This window comes from Sebastes fasciatus, chromosome 1 (genome assembly GCF_043250625.1).
Source record: "Sebastes fasciatus isolate fSebFas1 chromosome 1, fSebFas1.pri, whole genome shotgun sequence".
NCBI classification, from domain to species: Eukaryota; Metazoa; Chordata; class Actinopteri; order Perciformes; family Sebastidae; genus Sebastes; species Sebastes fasciatus.
The window spans coordinates 32,481,857-32,505,502 of NC_133795.1; the positions used below are offsets into that span (position 1 = coordinate 32,481,857).

The 23,646-nt window shown below is 41.4% G+C and overlaps 1 protein-coding gene across 8 annotated transcripts in view; it reads right to left on the reverse strand.

Annotated features, from left to right (window-relative positions):
* Positions 1–23,646, reverse strand: part of kcnab2a (potassium voltage-gated channel subfamily A regulatory beta subunit 2a) — a 109,339-nt gene that overhangs the window by 17,378 nt on the left and 68,315 nt on the right. For 7 of the 8 annotated variants that reach the window (XR_012594934.1, XR_012594935.1, XM_074643824.1 and 4 more), the window contains 3 exons: positions 3,493–3,536; positions 3,112–3,149; positions 2,731–2,810 (listed from right to left, as the gene is read on the reverse strand). Coding sequence is in view for 6 of the 8 variants with exons in the window: in XM_074643824.1 (XP_074499925.1) it covers positions 2,731–2,810; positions 3,112–3,149; positions 3,493–3,536 (162 nt within the window). In the remaining 2 variants the exon portion in view is untranslated. Of the gene's footprint in view, positions 1–2,730; positions 2,811–3,111; positions 3,150–3,492; positions 3,537–19,676; positions 20,774–23,646 lie in introns of those variants that run through there. The other variant, XM_074643787.1, reaches the window with a different exon arrangement.

A 23,646-nucleotide genomic window follows, 5' to 3' on the forward strand; every position in this document is an offset into this window, starting at 1 on the left:
CCTACACACATTTTTATTTATTTTTGTTCCGCTCTTATTAAAATTCAATAAAATATGAATACCGGTACGGTCTGCTGATCCCACAAGCAGCACTGAACTACTACTAGCCGTTTCAGACCCTGCCAGCTGGACCCACACCTTTTTAAACAACGAGCACTCAAGCACTCCCCTGAGAACAATAATGTGTTTGTGTACATAACAGTGTGTGTATGTGTGTGTGTGTGTGTCTCTGGCAAACACCCACACAGTACACTGTGTGTGTTGCCCTTCTGAAATGTGAGTAATCTGAGAGCCCAACATAAGGTTCAGTGTGCCTTGAGCAGGTTGACTTTCTTCATCCATCCATTAATTAGGTCTTTATTCCAGCGCAGAGTCAATGTTATGACTTACGGCAGAAGCCAACGACATAATGCTGCATTATTCATGCTTTTACAATATTTTATTACTTTCAAATTTTCTCTGTAATTACGCCTCCAATTTGACGCTGGTTTCATACAATATCACGCAATTATATGCATCTAGAGCGAAATGTCTAAGCCTGAAAGGAAATGAAAAGGGAAATTCTGTTCTTCCAATTACTCGCATACTTTTAAATGCTCTGACGCCGTATGTGTTTGCTGATAAAAAGCAGCTTCACAGGGAAACGCAAAGCATGTTTATTTTTGCAATTACACATTTTTATTTATATTTCTGAGAAACAAAAGTCTGCAAATTGGGATGGATATGCCGGTTAGGAATCACAATCAGTATCTAAATATCTGTTATGTGCTGAATGTTTCTTTCTCTGTTTTTGTGGGGCTAAGCCAGGACAAACACGTCAAACAAACAGCCAACCGCCATGTGTTGTGCGTGAGCAGAACAAGGAGTGTGAGCACAGCTTACAAACCTCGTTTATCTGTCCACGCTCGCAACGCAGAATCAACATTACAGCAGCCGACTGTACAGCCACCGGCACCACTTCACGTTCTCTAAGTCTGACTGATGAAGGAGTCGCGGTAAGCCAGAACCGAGGTAAGCCAGAACCGAGGACTTCACATGAAAGCTTTTTCCCCATTCTGATGGGCAAAGTGTGTGATTTGTTCTACTCCTGTGTATGTGTGTAATATAAGCTCCTCTGCGCTGCTGTGCGGTGGAAGTTATCAGGATTAACACCTGTGCAACACATACCGGGCCGTGTGACATGCTGTCACAAACATTTGCTCGTGTCTAACAGATTTGTCCTTTCCGTCAAACTGTGGTCTGTTTTACGGAGCAGCGATAATTAAAATCAGGGTTAAAACTTCTGTGTCATAGATCAACTTGTTCTGGCCCCTCTATCGTAAAACAACAAGGCAAACTTGTTGCGAGAGTAATCCCAGAGTAATGAAGCATGTGTTGATGACGTTCAGCAGACAACAGCTGCTGAGGCATTAGATGAGAAACGAGGAAAACCACTGAGACCTGCTGCATGTTTTGTTTTCTTTTGTGAGACACTCTGATGCATCTCCCCAAACACAACGGCAAAACTAGGCTATTCTTGGGAGGATTAAAAAAAAAAAAAAAGGACTTGGTGCTGTTAATCAGAGTTTGCAAAGGATAATCCCTTAGATTATTTCAAAGCACTCAAGTTACTACAAAGCCAGATTAATCCATGCTGGAATTTAAAGCATCACTACATACAGCAGTACGGCAGTGAGAGGCTGCTTTCTGAGGTTAAAAATATCAACAATGGCTGTCCTGTATATTTAGACCGAGACTATGAATATCAGAACCCTCATGAATGCAACAATGACATGACGTTGAGGAAAAGGACGACCCTAATTTCAGGTCGAAGACCAAGGACAGAGACATTAATCTGTTGTGTCGAAACAGTTTCAATGAAAAGTGTTGACAGAGATCATGTGGATTGTGGAGTAACAAGGACTTTCGTTTCTGGAAAGACAAATTGTTTTTTTTGTAACTTTGACTCGCTCAGTACTCGGATGGTATCAAAGCCCCTGCACATCAAACTGAAACTATGTTCATGGCTACACACCTGTAGTAGTTTAAAGGTCTTATTGATAACATTTTTGTGTAGACGAATATTTGAAAAATATATATAAATATCCACAGAGCTTTTAGAAAAGTGGTGAATAAAAGTATGGCTTTTCCTGAAAAAAACTATTATGATTGTGAATAAATCATTTTAAAAAACGTTTTGCGGGTCCAAAATGAATGTTTTGTTTATCTCTGTGGAAGATATCTGACGTTTGGATCACACTTCTAACAAGGCCTGTGAGCCAGTAGTAAAACGACGTTGGTATCACGTTGGTATCTCTGTGTCGTCAGTTAGTGTTGAAAAAAAAACGGTTAATGGCTGATATTGACGGTAAGTGCCTGGCAACGACTTGTTGTGAAGTAAATGCAATGAACGGGGGAGGGAGAATGTGATGTCTAGTGACAATAGCACCTTTAAAATATGTTTTTGTGATTTGGGTTAACTGACCCTTTAAGTATGAGGGATTGTCTTACCACTAGTAGAGACAACACACTGGCAGCTTGGATAGATGTAGCAATGTAGTGTTTGTACATCCTCTCTAATGTCCTGAACATTTGCTTGTGCACCACTGTGTGGATCACTCTTGCACCTGGCCCTCAACTACAATAAAAATCTCTACCCGCTCCTTTTATAATCAATCACATGTGAGCTGCTTGGTAATATTTGGCGTTACTGCTCACTGCTATGTGATCTGCGGCACAGGATATACTCACTTGCCAGCAGCGTAGACCTCCGCTGTGTCAAACAGATTGATGCCATTTTCATAGGCCAGAGTCATCAGCTGCTCTGCCATCTGTTGAGAGATCAGGGGAGAAGGAACAGAGAGGGGGAAGGATGGGGGCGAGAGACCACCGATGTGAGGTGTTAGGACTTTTCAATTATTAAACTTCCTTCACAAGACTAAAGGAGGCTTCGATGGCTTTGCGTTCCTATAACATGTGTGAATTCCCCCCGTGATGACTCCCTCTGGCTGTATGTTTTCACTATAAGTAAAAATAGGCTTCTTGAGCAACCCAGGCTGTGCCAGATCATATGGAGGGTTTCCATTCCCGAGCTTTGACTGATGGAGGATGACAAAATCCATCTGTTCTCACCTCATCTGTTATCTGTCCGCCGAATGTCACCCATGTTCCTACAGAGGTCGACAGGGAGACGGGGTCAGAGTGTAAGTACATAAACACACGTACACACAGATGAGCAAGTGACATAACATGTTCTGTACAAGTGATACAGCACATAGAGTACAAGAAACAAAATCTAGCTAAAAAAAATCTAATTCAGTTTGGATCATTTACAGTATTTGAGCCATTTCTGCAGAGTCACTGGAACTTTCCACTGAACTTATATTTTCACACTGTTTAAAAAAACTCTTTTCTCCCCATTTAAAGATAAAGGATCGTGGGGTTATGAGTTCCCCTCACATGTCTCCTACACAAAGTCTTTGGTTGTGCAGCAAACTTCTCAATGTGTCTTACCTAGTCCAAGGCAGGACACCCGCAGACCCGACTTCCCAAGGTTTCTGTCAAAACAGAGAGAGTTACATTAGCATTAACGCAGCACTGAGGGGGCAGTGATTTGTGATATTTTGCACTTCGTCGGTGACTATGACTATTAGAGTAGGACATCATTTTTAACTTTGATCGATTGATAAATAAATGAATAAATACATTAGGGCTGTCAAAGTTAACGCATTATGGCCACTAATTTCTTTAACACATTAACGCAACTTGCGATTTTTAGGTTGTAGTGGACTCGGTTTTAAAGCCAGAGAGAAGATACTGAAATTATATATAATTAGAAAAGGAATCCATCGGTACCAGCGATGTCATACTAGCTTGTCGTGAAGGAGGCCAAATAATGCTCCAAACTTGTGCAAAATTTTGGCATGGAAAAAGTGGCATGGCTATTTTCAAAAGGGGTCCCTTGACCTCTTACCTCTAGATATGTGAATGTAAATGGGTTCTCTGGGTACCCACGAGTCTCCCCTTTACAGACATGCCCACTTTATGATAATCACATGCAGTTGGGGGCAAGTCATAGTCAAGTCAGCACACTGACACACTGACAGCTGTTGTTGCCTGTCGGGCTGCAGTTTGCCATGTTATGATCTGAGCATATTTTAATGCTAAATGCAGTACCTGTGAGGGTTTATGGACAATATTTGTCATTGTTTTGTGTTGTTAATTTATTTCCAATAATAAATATACACATATATTTTCATAAAGCAGCATATTTGTCCACTCCCATGTTGATAAGAGTATTAAATACTTGACAAATCTCCCTTTAAGGCACATTTTGAACAGATAAGAAATGTGCGATTAATCACAATTAACTATTTTAAATCGATTGACAGCCCTAAAATAAATAAATAAATAACTAAATAAGCAACCCTAACACTCTTCTGTAATGTGAGGAAAGCATGTTACAGCAGTGGAAGCTTAAAGTCATGAAAGCTGAGAAAAACAGGGGTTTTATATGGATTTGAAGGCAGCCTGCGTCTACTGCAGCGCTGACACATGTATGTTGAATGTGTAAGGAAGGACAGTAACACGTGTGCTGACAATGAGTGTGTGTGTGTGTGTGTGCAGTGAAACATCAGGGGAAAGCAGTAGAAAGGAAGTGGGTCTTAAGAAGGCCCAGCATGACATCCACTGAAATTCCTCACAGCACACCAGGATCCCTCAGCCACCATCTGACTAAAATCCCCCCACAGCAACGTGGAAGCTTGACTACTCACAACAACTTGCTCCTAAAGCTGGCGTCTCTGAGCCTATCACAGCGCAGACAGACCCCCTCTGCTGACAGTCACAGCTTTGGTTGGGCCTTTGATTCTTTTGTGCAAGCTTTTAAACTTTTCTAAGACATCTATGGCTCCTATGAGAAACACTGAAATAACTGATCTGGTTGAATTTGTTGTTTTATTGTCTCTTTTTTCAGGAGGAAGTTATTCATAATAGTTCTGTTTCATCAGACATCGCTGATCTAGGAAATGATTAAACATATAAAATGAAGTGTGCCGCCTCTGGTCAACCTATTTCAAGAGATAAGCTGGCAGTGTAAAGAGATAAAAGAAATGTGGCATCAGAGATGATGTAACATGTGCAGGAGTCAAAGTGAGCGTGTGGGAGGATATCTAATATATTTTTATAAGACTGTAGCCTGTATAGAAATACAGTTGATGTGAAAAGGAGTAGAGAGGGAGACAGAGGATAGGTGTGTGTTGTATGACTGCAACTGCATGTGTGAGTGGGACTGTATGTACAGTATGTGTGTGTGTGGGGGGGTGTTTTGTGAAGCCATGAGAAGATTGCTGAATTGCTGCTGCGACAAACAAAACACTTTTCATTCAATGTGGTATAAACACCTAGTCCAAAAAGACTGACTAAACCGTTTAAAATAAATATGGAAATCTCAACAGTATCACCTCTAAGTAGGCTAAGTGGGCTACGTTTGTGTTGTAGTGAAACAAAAGAAAAAGGCTCTTAAAATGTGTTACGTTTCTTTTTGATCCATCTCCATATATACTTTCTATTTTAGAAGAGTTAATCCAGTTAAATGTTCACTTCATCATCCAACATCATTAGTTCCACTCTTACTTCACTAAACCACCATGGATGCTAGCAGAGTCTCTCCATTCATTTATATTCTTTGTTTTCTGACTCAAGATATTTCAAATCACAGTAAAAAAAAAAATCTACTTCCAGCTATCAGAGGTTTCAGTGAGATCGAGCGATATTGAAAAATAATGAAATCAAAGTAAAGCATTTGGGTCAAACGCATTCACAACAAAGAGAGCTCATTAAAACGATGGGATTTGGTCAGTGAGGTCTGTAATCGTGTTACAGTTTGAATCCGAGAGCACGGTGACGTCACGTATAGGAGGCTGCTGACTTATGAGCAAACACGGTCAGTCATGAGGGAGAAGAGAGAGAGAGATAAGGGAACCCAGTGGGACCACGTGCCCTTACGGAGCACCACGGTGACAAGGTTAACGCAAGTCCCCTCTGGCAACCCACTGAAGCTGATCTACAATTAACTGCCTCTTAATTGCATGAGTAAAATACCCCCTGAGGGGGGGGTCTGCTGCTCGACGTCACAAACAGAGATAAGCGACAGCAAAAACACTGTACTGACCAAAAATTGTTAGAGAAGCATATTTGCTAGAGTGTTTTAATGACGGACTGAGACATTTGTCTGGTGTACTCAAAATTCTGCTCGACTGCATCCTTTAGTAGAGTTGGTCTCTAAACACTGTAGGGTGCAACTGTACATTCAGCACTGAATCTATTTGCACTCTTCCAGCTTTTTTAACGCCTAATGTGATTAAATGAATTAGTGTTGTTTAATATGTTAATACACGGTGCACAAGCATGTTCAGAAAACGGGATGCATAAACCTGTCTAATTAGATCAACTAGAAGAACAACTGTGTACACATGCTTCTTCTAGAGTTGCACCACTTTCATCAGCATGTTAGGGCTCATCACAAAGCTTAAGTCACAGTACAATCTTATGCAATTTTAAACATTCTGCGATATGCTGAGTATTACGATAAGATATATTGCGATATATTACCTTTTTTCAACTGCAAATTATGCAGTTTGGCAACATCTGTTTTATCTAATAAGATACCGTTTTCCATCTTTTCATCTCAGAGTTTTTATTCACATATCTTGAGGTCAGAGGTAAAAAAAATGGCTATGCTAGTTTTTCCTCGCCAAAATTTAGTGTAACTTTGCAGCGTTATTTAGCGTTCTTCCCGACAAGCTAACATGACATGGTTGGTACGAATTGATTCCTTGGCTTTTAATGTGATACCAGTATCTTCATTCTAGTTTTAAGACTTAGCCTGCTTCAACCTCTGAAATACAGAATAAAGGCAATCAGATTGTTAAAAGGTTAATAGTTTATATAATAAATAGGGCGGTCGACGTTAACACGCTAATAACGGGCTCAGTTTTGAAGCTGAAGTGAAGATACTGCCATCATAGGAAATTCGAAACCCTCAGGAATCCATTGGTACCAACCCTGTCATACTAGCTTGTCACGAAGGTCAAGTACCTTGACCTCTGACCTCAAGATATGTGAATGAAAATGGGTTCTCTGGGTCTGAGTCTCCCCTTTACAGACATGCCCACTTCATGATAATCCCATGCAGTTTGGGGCAAGTCATAGTCAAGTCAGCACACTGACACACTGACAGCTGTTGTTGCCTGTTGGGCTGCAGTTTGCCATGTTATAATTTGAGCATATTTTTTATGCTAAATGCAGTACCTGTGAGGGTTTCTGGACAATATTTGTCATTGTTTTGTGATTCGATTAAATATTTTAATTGATTGACAGCCCTAATAATAAAAGATCAATACTTGACCGCCGTGAATTGATACAATATTGCCACGCAAAATATCGCGATTCTATGCTGTATCGATTTTTTCCCCTACAGTGTAAGTGTTGCATAAGCATGCTTCCCTAAACCTAAAAATAAGTAACCAGGATATCAGAATACACAGATCTGCCCTTGCCATTGTTCTCATTGTAAGGATGTCCCCTTGTCAGCACATTGTTGTGTTCAATATTTCACTAGAGTGGTCTTGAATGCTGCATTGTGCATTGCTGCAGTGACCCTCTGCCAGAGCCTGGAAGCATGCAGGGGTCGGGTTCCCGCTGAGTCTCAGCAGACATGAACCACAACAGTAAAGTCATCTCTCTCACACCCTCCTCAATAATGAAGGAGACAGGCACAGTACAGGACGGCAACAGCTCTGCTGCCGCGGGGACAGAGCCTGATGAGACACGTAGTGACCACAGCACATGTCCAGTCCGGTTGTTTACTTTGAAACACTAGGTAACCTTTCTCTGCGTTAACATTAGCCTTCTGATCCCATCAGCCTGAAGCTCAGCGGACAAGGCAAGGGGTTTCATTTTGGTATGTTGGTTTATTTGATTAAGGGAGGCTTGGAGATCTATTCAGGGATTGTTTACACACAGGTTGCATTTCACTTCAGCTTGACACAATGAATCCTGCTTGTCTAAGTCAATCACTCAGCTCTGATGACGACTTTGGTCCGCCATTGATGGAAGCTGACTTGTGGAAAATAGTGGAGGTTATTTTCCATCAAGGTCAACATGAGGCAGGGCATATCAGACGTCACCTGACTTTTCAGTCATTTATTATTGATTACTGGATTGTTGATTATTGGGTTATTGTCTCTGGAGGAAAAATATTAAAAATAAAAAACAAATCTGTATTCTCTAAATCTAAAACTTGCCAACTAATATTGAAGCACTGCTAACTGCTTGATTCACCGTGTCAATATGGCATCCACATTCCCCCAAACCTTAGGGTGGGAAATAATATCCTCAATAGTGAAAAACATTTTACTAACCAAACAAAGACAAACATTCGAGGACAGATAAATAACAAGCACTATTAGATGCTTGTCTTTGGTACGTGGCACATGCTCAGCGAGCAGGAAAACTGAAGTACAGTATCAGAATATAACCAACACAAAACCAGCTGGTCACTCCTGTAGTTGACAAATACCAAAAACAAAACTGTGTTCATATGTCAGTGTTTAGAGTAACACAATACAGAGTTTTAAGATGAAGGAGGGAGCTGCTTCAAACTGTTGTGATATAACACCCAATTCTTGTAACTTCCCAATAAGGAATAAAGAAAATTAGGTGCAACCGTCGATGTAGTCAGAGTCTGAAATTTAAGACCTTGATGGATAGGAAATAGGTCTTAAATGTGCCATTTCCAATGACTGACACACTGACCAATCATTACCTTTAAACAACATTCAGAAACCTTCAACAATGCCTGAAAGACACAATGACATGAATAATTCCCTTGAGATTTGTGACACTACAGTCGGGGTCGTCTTGAGATGTTGAGAAGGACGTATAGCCAATGACAACGTTGTTACAGGGCATATTCTAATTTTGGTCTAATGCTGCAATCCATCGCAAGTCAGAAGTCCATAATTCTGAGTCGGTATTCCCGACTTCCAGTCTAAAGGAGTCCCGGTGCATCTGATCGGGATGCCTGCAGCAAACTGATGTTTGTATGGCAAGTCTCTGAGCTTCACAAGCATGTACATCAATTACCACAGCGGCATTAGTGAAGACAAACGGCGTATAAAGTAATCATCTTTAAATTAACAACTAGAGAATCATATAGGGAAGAATTTCTGAAAATGTAATTCAAGAAATTTTAAGGGTCCGTAGGAACCTTGTTAAAAGAGACGGGAGGAGTAGGGTTGTACCGCATGCTGGCAAAGACTTCTATGAAGCACAAATCAACTGAATGGAAATGGCAGCTACAACATTGTTACAGCACATTTCACAACACAAACGCCACAAAAAACAATATAAAACAATAATGAAACGGTAATTCACTGTGTGCGTTGACATGTTGCCGTGACGTCAGGTGTGTTTATGTCGGCAACCTCAAGTTTCCGACTTGAATGACCGTTCCATTTTACGTTTCCGTGTCAGAGGTAGATTCCCCCCCAGCCCCCGAGTACAATGCAGGGGATTGCTGCATAATACTAGAGGACTATAAAACAAAGTTGTCATTTGTCTTTCTATTTCACAGGGGACAAGTAAACGCCCAAATTGTCTCTTGATCTTGTTATCAAAATATGGCGATCAGTGTTTCCCAAAGCCCGAGATGACGTCCTCAAATGTCTTGTTTTGACCACAACTCAAAGATATTCAGTTTACTGTCATAGAGGAGTAAAGAAACCAGAAAATATTCACATTTAAGAAGCTGGAATCAGAGGATTGTGACTTTTTTTTTTCTTAAACAAATACTCAAACCGATTAATCGATTATCAAAATGGTTGGCAAATAGTTGACAACTAATTGGTTAATCGTTGCAGCTCTACTTAGATGGATTAACATGTCAGCAGCAGCATTTTAATGAACGTTATAGATGGTTGAAATGAAGCTAACTTGAATTACTTTATACCTCAGCTCTTTTCCCAAATTCAAAATGTGTTAATGTCACTGCGTGGAGCTCACTAGAATGACTTTTTATGTCGGTAACTTGAGACTTTCTGTGGTTCTTAACACCACCATGACTGAATGAATACTGATGGCAGCAACACAGAATTTTGACAATGACAAAGAAACTGTATTTAATCATGTCGTGGCTGAATCCTGATCCGCTTAATGAGGTCAGTATCTCTGTAACTCATCAGTAACTCAAAGATATTCAGTTTACTGTCACATTTAAGAAGCTACAATCAGAAAATGTTGACTTTTCTTTCTTAATTTAATTTAATAATTGACAACTAATCGATTAATCGTTGCAGCTCTACAGTTCAGTCTACTGTTGCACCCTTTAAATTATAACGGCCAACGACTAAATGCCTAAATCATGTCAAATCTGCTGTAATGTGTTTTGGTTGAGAACATTGAGAGGGATTTATAATAACGTAAATTCTTTCCAGATTAAAAGCTCTCTACCGAAAACTCATGGACTAGTTAAATCTCAGTAAGACGTGAAAGCGGAGCATCAGGACGGACTGGAGGCATGGAGACGGCAGACTGGGTGGGCGAGAGAGTCAATGTGAAGTCAGTGGACAGGACTGGACAGGACCGGACCGGACAGGACAGGACAGGACAGGACAGGACAGGACAGGACAGGACAGGACAGGACAGGGTGATGAATGAGGAAGCAAGGTCACTGCGCTGTAAAGAGAAACGTGTTGAGAGATATGTTCACCGAGTAGAACTATTAATACAACCTAACTCGTGGCTTCGACTTCAGAAAAACACACAGACCGAATGCCACTAGCTCGTGTTGGCTGCAGGTGGTTTCCTCCTCCATTCAGGTTTATGTAACATCCATTCCACTGAAAGGAAGGAGCGACGGTGGAGAATATTGGATTAGAAATGTCCTGACTAGGCAATAAGAAAGAGGAGGAATGGGCTGAGCCACTGTGCTCTGAAAAAGCTGCTTATACACATTAACTGTGATTAAAGGAACAGTTTGCCCAAAGATTTAAATTTCATTACCGTCTGCTTCTCTGTTATCAGCTGAACCTTAACGGGCATACAGTCTGCTAGCCCTATTTATCCAATTATCTTCAATTCACCTCACTGAATGAAGCATGAATGGTTGTGAGCTTCATCGTGCAGCGTTCTACCATAAGGCTCTGTTTACTTGCTGCCAGCTGGATAACCTTTTTTGTAACTCAAACCAAAACAAAAACACATAGATTTGCGGGGGTGTGAGTTGTGACTGGAGGTGAATGGAGAAAGTCTTTTTCCGGAGTTAAACTGTTGTTTTAAAGGAATAGTTTGACATTTACAAATCCATGTTCTTGCCAAGACTTAGATTAGAAATTCAATAAAGATGGAAATGATTAGTTTAGTTCAGCATAAAGACTGGAAGCAGCACTGAAACAGATAGTCTAGCGCTGTCCAAACCCCATGAAAGGAATCTGTCTACCAGCACCTTAAAAGCTCACTAATTTATACGTTACATCCTGATGTCTCCGCTGGTTGGCTGGAAACCTCACAGTGACAGTGCAAAATGTTGAATTATTCCTTTAAGTTCAAAGACAATCCTGTAAATTGTAGGGATGTAGGCATTTCAAGCAAAATTAGGCTACTATTCGATAATCACTGGGAACTAGTCAATCATTCCCCATGAGAGAGACACAGTCGGGGGAAAACGGCATGTAGGGTCGGCGCATTTTCCTATTTTCCACTTTGAATTAAGGGTATATTTTGTCCATATTGTTGCAACAGTGGAAAGACTAACCAAGACTGTTTTGATGAATTTTATACTGTTTCTTTCTGGTTTGAATGAAGTGTGTTTTACAATGTTATGCCGCTCGAACAGCAGATCTACGACGGAAAAGAACCGAACTGAACGTGCCTCACGTGTTTTACCAGTAGCGTTACTACCAGGCGGCGCCTGCGACAGTTAAAACAAGGGAAAATATATATTTTAAGACGTGACAGTAGTCACATAAAATATTAGATTTTTTATAATTGAATGACTGTTCGAAAAATTTTAAATCATGACCCATCCCTGGTAAACTGTAATTCAGAAGCTTGCACATTACACGTTTTGGCATTTGCACCATAAACACATGACGTCCAAACCGACCTCTGACCCCAAGATCTCACTCAAACATGTATCATCTTGTGAGACTGTTAAACAGCCACTTAATGTATGCGTGCACGCTTATACACAACAACAAAAAAAACATGAAAATATCCAGATGAAGCATGGCTGCAAAAATGGTTTTAGTTCGTACATTATGCAGAGCTGAAAGTATGCAAATCTTCACACACACATCCTCTACAAGCGAATCAGGGATAACTCTTTTTTGCTATTGAGTGTCAGCCATGATGCTCTTTAGGTGTGGTCCGGTTAAACTGGCATTATACACCTCATTGAGCCTAGACTGTTCCAATGACTTCAGGTTGGTTAGTACAATTTTTCCACAGCCTTGCATTTAATATGGAGTCGTCTGTAACTGGTCAAAATGCCATGTGGTTACTCCTAGGCTACATATTTTATCAAAGTTCACAGTTATAGTAGTTTCAGCGTTTATTTCTTGTTTTGAGGATGTTAACTTCTTATTGTGAGGAACCTTTCTGCTCATGTGTCGTGACTCGATGATCCGTTATCTCTCATGGAAGCCATTAAATGAACACACGCTCAGTTATACATAGTATACTGTACATTTGCTTGCAGCGCCACATTTGACAGCAGGCCGAGAACACCTCAAATGTGATTTCATGTGTAAATATGCAACTTCATACAGGCGGCAGCCAGAAACACAGAGCCACTGGCATTAAAGCACTGTAAGACCGTTGTCAATGGCAGTTTATTTATTTTTTTACTTGGGCATAAACAGATTGCCGGCTCAGAGGGTTTTCCTGAGGCTGAATTTGTTTTTCTTCTAAATCGGGCATTTTCAGACGCTCTTGTCTGTGGATAAATCTGCCAGTGCCCACAGGGATGGAAAATATTCTGCTATATGCTGGAGAGCAACGAGGGAGAAACTTATAGCACCTGGGGGATTCAACGTCTTAGCAGCGGTTCCTATACAGTATCTTTAATGTCCCACTGAGCTGTGCTCCAGCATCCTGACATGCTTTTAAATTGACTATTGGAGCCAAAGGATACTGCAAGAGCATATTCACTGACAATGCCATCAGATTAAATGCATTTTATAATCCCAATTTCAATGGGGAAAAAAAGTAGAAAATGTCTTTAAAAGGTTACAAACAAAATTAACTTAATAAATTTAAAGAAGGCAGTGAACACAATCACAAACAGAGCTGCAACAATTAGTTGATTAATTGATTGGTGGATTGACAGAAAATGACTCAGCACTTACTGGATAGTCGATTCATTGATTTGAGTCAGTGTTTGAGTTAAAAATGGACAAATTCTCTGGTATCAGCTTCTTAAATTTGAATAGTTTCTGGTTTCTTTAGTCTCCTATGATTGTAAACTGAATATCTTTGAATTTTGGACTTTTGGTCAGACAAAACAAGACATTTGAAGACGTCACCGTGGGCTTTGGGGAATTTTGATGGAAATCTTTTTACTATTTTCTGGCATTTTATAGACCAAACAATCAATTAATTGAGAAAACAATCAACAGATTAATCGTTTGCAGCCCTAATCACAAATAAGTTGATTAAAGGTATTTACATAAAAGGCTCAAACTGTACTAACTAGCTCTAATTAGCTTGTAAAAGACCATCTTGCTGATGATAAAGGAGATTGCGTTGTCCACTATCGATTTAGAGCAAACTGCCGGGTGCCATCTGCCTAATTAAAAAAAAAAGTTGAGGTTGAATATTCATAATACACATGACCGAGCATGATGCTGCGGGATGAATGGGATTTTTCCTCTGCTGGCCTGCACATTATTACTTTGTGAAGTAAGTAAGCAAGCTAAAGCTCTGGCCTCCTGCTACAGTACAGCCTCACTTCTATTTGTGCTACATTATTTCCTCAATCACACGTTACGTAACACGCGGCTCACACGCTTCTCATGCAGACAGAAAAGTTAAACACAAATTTCTTTGTCAAAACAAGTCTGTTGATTCAGAGCTCATATCTAAACCCATCTCCACAGCGTGGCAGCTTTATAATAACCTCACACAGAGTACTGAAACACGCAATTGTGCACATTTATACTGAACTTTGGACTAAGTCATTATTAAGTTAAATAAAATCCCTACACGCACACACACATATACACACACACATTATGAAACAGTATAAACTGACTGACTACAATTCAGATACTGAGTGAATAAAAGACTTGCTTCATCTTGGCAGTGCACAAGAGAATTAATAAATCTAAGCTATTTCTAGAGCGTTTAAGAAAATACCATGCAGAGAGAAATGAGTGGTGCTAAGACACGCACACACACACACACACACACACACACACACACACACACACACACACACTAATTAAACTCTATCAGTGAGGCAAAGAAAGAACAGCTGTCTTCATTTTCTCCTTCAACATAACACAAGTGTGTCTCTCACGTGCAGACACGCTTATAGGCACATAAGCACAATATTCCACAACACCCCTCCCTCCTCATCTCACTCACTTTCTTCTACACCAACACAGACAGTGCATACAGTTAAAACACAAGCCTCCATCAATAAATGAACCACCCACCCCACCGTTTGGTTATTTCTCTCCACATGCCCAGAGCAAACAGATGGCGAATGTTCTGTGCACATTTAAGATGGTACCTAAGTGGCTACTGCGGGACCTGAAATCTGTGCTGTGGATGAGTCTTAGTATTTACATCAGAGTGGCTCCTGTATGCGTGCTCTGTTCAACTACCACGGTCTATTTATGATTCATATTTTCAAGGGGGAGTGCAGGCTGTGGAAAGCTGGCTCCCTGATGAAGAGCCCTCAGAATGCAGGAAAACGTCCCAGCATGCACCCACACTCATGACGCCCCAAATCTCACACCCACAGCTTTTGTCACCTAGAGCCTGAGCGATGCATGCTTTTGCATAACAAAATATTGGGAAAAAAAACAAAAAAATTCCCTGACAAGGACAAAAACATTCCTATAGTTAAAGCAGCAGAGGGTAGAAATGGAGCAAATATGATTAAAAAAAAAAGTTATTTTTACGGTCACTATATCCTGACAGAAGTGCATGAAACAGGTAATCTGGAAAACATCATGTGCCTCTTTGTCCTCCGCTGTCCTGCGGTGCTCCTAATGGCATCTAGAAGAGTTCACAGACTGGAGGAAAACAACGAATCAGAGCCGAGCTGGAGTCTGCCGTCTCTGAGCAGCTGTCAATCACTCGTGAACTCCGGTCAAGCTGCCTAGTTTGACCGTTTGATCGGAGTTCGCGAGTGTTTGACAGCTGCCTCCGTTGAATGAACAGCCAATAGGAACGCTCTCTCCCTGAAATGACCTGTGATTGGTCAAAGTCTCCCGTTACAGGCTAGATTTTCTAAAGTCTAAAAACAGAGCCATGAGGAGGTGCAGAAGTCTAGTTTTCTCTCAGAACACTTGAATTACAATATGCTGAAAGGTTATTATGGAATTTGTGCCCAATGATGGAAAAAACATTCTGCCTACTGCAGGTTTAAGCATCACCAACTCAACTTCCCTTCTGCAATTACAGCTATAGTACAATAAAGAAACATTAAACCACTAGAGTGACAATTGATGCATGGATGTTTCATTTGTTGTTTACAGTCTGCTCCCGTTTCTGTCTTTATAAATTCCGCCATCTGCTACACTAAGTCAATTCAAGGTTCACTAAATGAAAACAGAACTAGTGGGATGGTCTTTTTTAAGTCGTGTCTTATCTCTGTGATTTATAATGATACATCACAGCTTCACACAACACGGTGGTGGGATTTAAATGCCATCCGCTTACACAACACTGCCAGTAGCTATTTACTGTGACAGTCAGTCACTGTCAACTTTACAACCAGAAGTGGACCTCGTGAGATGTGAGGAATTCTACTGACAGTCAGGGGCTGAGGAGAGTTACTTGTAGATTTACACCAGGAGAGGAGGTGAGTCAGCTCTGATTTACATGGCCACTGCGGTAAACGATACTGAGTGCAACACAGCAGAAGTGTTGTGTGTGACAAACAACAATACCATGCGTTGACAAAAAAGAAAAAATATCCTCCTAAAGCACAAATGTTATCCACAGTGGTCTATATTTAGTCTGCGCAAAGCACAAAAATGGCAGTCCAAACAAAAAGTGATATTCAAACTTATGCACCTCGGCGTTGCTTTGCAGCAGTTTATTTGCTACGCCTAAGCAAATAAAAGTGTTTCTTGTAAAGGGTGACTCATTCCCTCAAGACCCTTCCTTGGTTCGGTTGCTTGAGAGAAGAGCTGATAACCGGACTGTGAAAAGCAGGAGCTTTACGGGATTGACTCCCTACCTGCACATGCCGTCCCAATCTCACAGATATTCTCCCTTTTCCCTGAGCAAGACTACTTTACATAATCATAAGCCATTTTGCGTGCATCATTAATTCAGTCCTGACTGAAGCCATTTAATCATTCCTTGGAGGAGGTGCAGCCTCTCACAGTCAAGCTTGATGATTTTAACCAGTCATGTCATGCAGGCCCGGTGTCACATTACAGAAACAGCTCAGTCTGCGGCGAGGCAGCCCCACTAAAGCTGCCGCAATCCCTCCGTGTACCGCTGAAAAGATGCTCACTTTGATGGTTTTCCTCGGCCTTAGCGGGGGAGGTCACCTTCAGCCTAACCTGCGTCCTCGCCCATGGATGAAGACTGACAGACTTGATTCAAGCTCAAGGCTGCCATTCAAGGAAACCGAGAGGACTGTATGCAAATGAGGCTGATCTGAATTTCACACCGCTCTTCTGCAGTGTGGATAATCGTGGAAAGTTTTGCAGGGTGGATAAGCGTTCTCACTGTGTACTTTTGGGGGAACAGTTATAAAACAGCTAACCTCTTCAGCTGTCAAAATGGCAAAAATGAAAAACTGAATTTAACGGAGAAGAAAAAAAATCTCCTTGTGCTCAAGGATGGAAAGATAAATGCACGGCCATGTTAAAAGGCTCGCGAGCTTAAACTCCGAGAGGCATGTTTGAAAGATACACAGTGACATGAGCACAGATCACTCCAGCCTACTGTACTTCCTCTTGGGCATAGTGCCTACACCAGCATCAACCTTAGCACTCTCCTCTTTCTTTCTTCTTTTATTCACTCTCCTTCCTGCCTTCCCTTTCATTCGCATCTCTTAAAACACAATGCCGGAGCCTCGGTGCATGCATCTGTGAGCCTCGCGCTGCATTTAGGCCTGCATGACCTTCAGTTTACATCAGATGCAAGTCTGGTTCACAAACACAGAGCCCGTTATGTACTTTGCGGAAGAGAAGAACACAAACAGCCGCTGGCCTCGCGAGCTGAGAATGATTTTTACTCATTCAATATCATTAGCCTCAATAATGACAGTGCGCCAACATGGCAAGACTGCCGCTAGCAAAATCAGATGCAAAGGATTGTGCTGCTCCTTCAGACAACAGTACGGAGGATGTGTTTCCTCAAATCAACGTCCCTATCTTCAATTCTTTTAATGTCAACGTACCACTAATCTTTCACCCCCAACAAAACAAACTGAGTCTGCTTTAAAAGGCACAACATCACCTTGCAGTTTTTTCTTTTTTTAGGTTTTGGGGCTTGAAAAACATGATTTGAAAAGATAAACTGTTGATTTCAATATTTACAGCTCTATCAGAAAAGTCATTAACACTTGAATGACAAATCCTATAAAGAGCATAGTAGAAATACACAAATGTTCCTGTTTATTAAAACTTTAGAATATATATTTGCAATAAAATGGTTAAAAACAAGAAAACAGCTCAAGCTTTTGATGCAGCCTCTTCATTAGCCTCTATATTGTGAGATTTCTGCTGCAGTTTGGTTACAACTGGATACAAATTATATTAATTTTCCATCACAAGAACTGGCAACACCTTTTAGCAGAAAGACAGCACGCCTCGGTAACACTTTGCTACTCAAAACCAAGGCTAGAAACATGGAGGAATGTTACAATATCATCAATATAGTTTTAGAGAATAGTTAAGAGAATAGAATGAATAGAGTATGAATGAAAAGATACTGGAAATATGTATAATGCAATGGTTGCAAGCTGAGCTAAAATGTAGTGCACGGATGCAGGTTTTTTAGTGAGAGCTTGTCATTTTTTAAATGAATATTTCTTGTCAAACTATTGTCTTTGGTGAGCAGTTGAGTGACAGGTGGGAAAACATACAGAGAGCAGGTCATTATTGCAAAATAACTCCTGACGGACACATTGCATTAATGGACAGCTTGCTGCAGATAATAACGTGCTGTATCTCACCATGCTGAACAGTAACAGGATTCATTTTTTCCACCAATGCTGCCTACAGATTTTTTTGCCTTCTGCTACTGTTCAATTTGCCTTTCACTCTTCTACCCTCAGAGCTTCAACATGCATTTAAAAGATATCCCACTTCATAATCTGCTCCTTTTTCCTTGTGTAAAAGCTGGAATAATTGGAGTAATTCACCACACAAATAGAAGCTTTTTGTTATAAATGCATTTCTGCAAATACACCTTTGCCTAAATGTTAAATATGGGGTATGGGAGATAAAACAGTCATTAGTCTTTGTGTCCCTCGGGCTTCCTACACACAAAGACACTCAATAATTTCCACTGAATCAAATATTAAACCTTTTATTCCCCGTGTCAGAATGGAGGCAACAGAAGTGTAAATACTACAATAGAGCAGTAATCAACTGATTGAAGGGGTACGATAAATACTCAATGCAGCATCATGTCAACATACAACGCTGTGGGTAAAAGCTATCATTATGCAAAGTGTTTGTTTTCACAGCATGTCAGGGACACTCTCTAATATGACAACAAGGGTTATTCTAATAGTGACAACTGACTTTATGTGGCTTTTGTGTCAATGATTGAAAATATATCTTATTTTAATTTTTCTGCAATAAATTCAACAAAAGGATCTGCAGTGATGATACTCTCTGAAACTAAGGGATTATCAGTATAAGGTAAACAAACACAAAAATGGTGTTTTAGGGATAATAGTTTTATTGCACTTTAGTGACTAATCTGGGGAAATACTAATTAGTTTCTCCTTTGAAGCCGAACAAATGCAGCTTACTGTACTTTGTTTGTATCGCTTGTTTGTCACTCCTGCAAAGAACAGATTACACATCAATGGCCACTAACTAAATTGAAATTACTTGCCAGCCACTGAGTTTTATCACTTAAGTACAAAAATTAGATAAAACTACAAATTGCAATTCTTTCCTTGTGAGATCCTGCTGTTTTTGAGGAGGAGTTTGGAGGTTAATAATTAGTTATTAGTCATAATAACGGTCATCAATTCTAAACAGGTGGAGTTTGGCAGTTCTGACAGGAAGGAGTAAGGGAGAAAAACTGGTGTACAAAAGCAAAATTGGACAGATGGGCAGTCTCCTCTGTGATGTACTGTAGCCTGAGCCAAGAAGAATTTGATCATTAAAGATCTACTTTAGCAGGAGGAGACAAATCCTGCAGGTTAAGATCAATTCACATACTTTATATCGGTCTGAAGGGTTAACGGTTCAGACATGCCCTACCTATACTTCATGCCGGTCTTCATGCTTTGCTCGCTGGACGAAGGCACACTCTGAACAGAGAGTTGTCCGAGACTGCGAGCCACCATCGCCACTGCTCTGAACTTGCTGCGGGTGCCTGTGCTGGGGCTGTTGGCGTTCTGTCGGTTTAGCCGGTCCTCCGTAGTGCGGCTCACCCCCCCACGGTGGTCCGTGCACACTAATGACACCTGCATCCTGGCTTTTGGCCGGCCGTCCCGCTTGCAGACGCTCTAATTAAACTCTCCTCTGGTTGAATCAGGTAAGACAAACTCCCAGAGGTGTGAAGTCTGAGGACCCCGAAGAGCGTGAGACAGTTCGGTCTGTAGGAGGCAACTACTCCGGTTCCAGCCTCACACACTTTGCCTCCGTTAGAAATCACTGCCCAGTCGCTAAAGTGACTAAGCTCACAATGTTCACTGGATAAAAAGAGGGGCAGAAGGGTGGGAGGGCAGATCAGAACGGATTCAAACAGTGAAGGAGCGCTGATCAGGTGAAAACAAAATCCTCTCAAAGGAAGTCCAAATCCAAGCACAACATTACAGCATCTCTGTCTCAGCTGGTGTGACAAACAAATGTGCAATCACTGCAGACTTCAGGTACATAAAACGCAGGTCCAGTACAAAACTATGAATTAAAAAGAAAAAATCTAAATCTTCTAAAAAAGAGAATCCCAAAAAAAAGCAGAGCTTGTGTAAATTTCCCTCTGCAAGTTTTTCCTTGATTCATCCGGGGTGTCCTCCTCTCGCTTTATCTTTTAATCAGAAGCTCATCAGAGGCTGACAGGCAGATTTAGAGTCTTGCAATTTCCTTTTAAAGCTGAGCTCAGTGCTAGAGATAACACCTCTTGCTGCCAAGCTTTAAGAGTGGAAACGCATAGATCCTCACAAAGGGATGGAGAGAATCAAACACGAACACACAGTTCCAGGAGGTTTTCATCTCCCCTTCTGAGTCCGCCTTGACAGTTGCGCTGGCTGCTGGATATTCGAATGAATACTACTGCATGTTAGCAAAAGGGCAACCTCATATTCACTTGCCAGCTCTGGCCGTTGCCTGGCTCAAACTTACATCTGTATGCCTTGTGCTCAGCGTAAAGCTGCACGGTGCACACAGGCAAGAGATGGGAGGGGAGAGGGAGGGAGGGAATGTGGTGGGAGGGATATGAAGAGAAGCTACGAGGAGGAATATTCAGAGAGCAAGAGCAGCGTGAGAGAGCAAGGCATTGAAATCTGTTGTGTTTACAGCAGCACTCTTAAAGAAAAGGGTAGTGCATTTTTGTGTGCTCTTCTTTGTGCGTCTGTTGCCCTGCAGTATGCTAATACAGTTTGTTCCATCAGAAGAAAAAGGAGGAAGCTGAATGCTCTCTGGTCAGGACTTTACAGTAGCCTATGGCCCTAGAAATGGGGGCTCTCACGTGGGTGTGTTCAACTGCCCATGAAATATTCATTATGTAACTTTATCTATGACGATATATGTCAAAGGCAGCGCTGTCTGAGACTGAACTGAGACGCCGTGTTTGTCTATACTGCTTCATTCCTTGTACGTGATGATTATTTAATCTCGCGCGTTCTTCAACTGAGCAAAGAAATAATTAAGGTTGCAGGATACGACGCCTACTGTATAACATCTGTTGATACTCATCTAATGAACAATGAGAAGAGCTGAGTAGTAAAAAATATAATGGTTGGAGGTTGAAAGTAAACACCAGTAATTGGACTAAACGCAACAGTGGCTGCAGATTGAAGCGACAGTAGATTAGACACACGCTCCCAGTAATATAATAGTGAAGCTTATCTGAGTGGACCAGCTAGTGTGCCAGGGAGATAATTAAAAGAGATGTCATCAGGAGCAGACAACGTTTTGTAAAGCAGTCAAAGAGGCAACCTCCATCACGGGATCCAGCAAACAGGCTGTTGCTAACTGACAGCTCTATTCTAGGAGCGATGACCTTTGGTCTGCTGGACTTAAATAGAACCCTGAGGGGGGAAAAGGTGGTTTTAATTCAACGCAAATCTGATTTAAATTTCACGCCGTGTGCAGAGAGAGCAGAGGAGCCAGGCTCAAGGCTGCCTTTTTCAACGCTCCTTCCTGTAACAAAGTGTGATGATGGTTTTGAAAAAGGAACCAGCATTGTGCTGAATGTGACGGCATATCAATCTCTACAGCGGCAGCCGAAGCAACATATGTGCAAGATGGATGATAAGGGAACACATTTGGGATCTCTCTGCTCATTTCGACAAAGCAGTTATGAGCATGAGAGCAGTCTGATCCCGGCGTCCCTTCACCACCAGGTATACGGTCCATGCATTCACTGCCAGTGCTGTGGAAACGTGATGCCGCGATCCACTCTGCTCTGCTCCAGGGCCCCCAGGAGTCATGACAGGGAAGGTACTGAGAGATGGGAGAGGCCAGAGACGGGAGCTCAGGCTGCACAGATACAGTGTCAGTCTTGTGATCCACGCGAAGCTCACATAATAAGCTGGACAAAAATCCCACAGCTACATATGGCAACATGTCCCGAATATCGGCATGCATTTATTTCCATACTACCTTGGTCCTACAGTATATCGTTTAGGCTTTTACTGCCCTGCCACAGCTTGTCACGGCTACTGAAACCATGTGACGACTGATTTCTTGTCGTTACTAAACCGTATGAATCCTGGATTTATCTGCATCTGAAAATCCACATATTTATTGGCTGTTGTGCGACGCAAGGTGCAGTAATCGATACAAGCATGCATCATCCGACAGACTAGTGATCCATCACCTAAACGAATCAATAGAACGACCATTTTTCACCCAACTGCTCCTTCTGGCATTCTGTCCAGCCGACTGACTCTCCTCACCAGATGCAAACCACATTGCAACAGTCTGTATTCGTAATCTTCACTTTAAAATATCCCACCCTTAAAATCAAAATTACACAACACCGCATGCATCAACGCCTTGTAATTAATAAATACACCAGGAGCTATAAACTGCTACGAAAAATATGCCAACAGAGTGAGCAACAAATATGCTCAATCCAATAAAGCATGCCTGTCACACTTAGTATGATTTAATAATTCACAACAGGCACATCTGCCAACTTGACAGCATGCGTTTCATTCGCTTTGACTATATCTGGAAAACAAGAAAAAGGGACCAAAAGACCAGATAAACAGAAGAGGCGATTATTAAAGATGACTGACACCTTATCGCTGCATGACGACGTCTATGGTTCTCGCAGTGTTAGCAGGCGTCGCTGTGAGCACGCCTGACAGACACCAACTGCTGTCGAGTGGAAGGATGATTAGTGAAACACTTTCTACGTCTTTTGTTAGAAACCTGCGACCTTGCTCCACATGTGCCCACACATGTGGTCTTTTATCTGCGTGACACTCGTGCTCCATACACCACCTCTGTGTTTCAGTACGGAAGTTTTTTCCCTTGCGTGACACATCAAATTGCACTGCAGAGGACACATCGCCTCGTGGCCTGCTGGTGACCCACCAGTCAAAGTCAATCTGAGCAAACGCTTACACATTTATTATCTCATTTGGTCCTTTCATGCGCACTTTTACCGGGGTTTCTTTTCTCAACGCTATTATTGAGCGAATACTGGCCTGAACTATGAGCTGCTTTGTGTTCATTCATCAGAGTCTGCTGGAGCAAATTCGGAATGAATCTCCGTTCATTGTTAGTCACAAGATAAATCAGTCATAAAGGATGCTGAACTAAAAATAAGAGACTCTGATCTTTACATAATGCCTTAGAGTGCTGCTGTTAAATTGCTAATTAGTGACATTGTGTTCAGGGTGCGCACAGTGGGGTGACTCAACCCAATGCACAACTGTTCTTCTACGATAAAAAGTAATTTTTGTATCAATGCGGAGGGAAACAATTGAACAATACCTGAAAACCAAATCCCATCAGTTCCCATTGTTTAACGCTGGACTCAGTGGCTGGTTGTTAG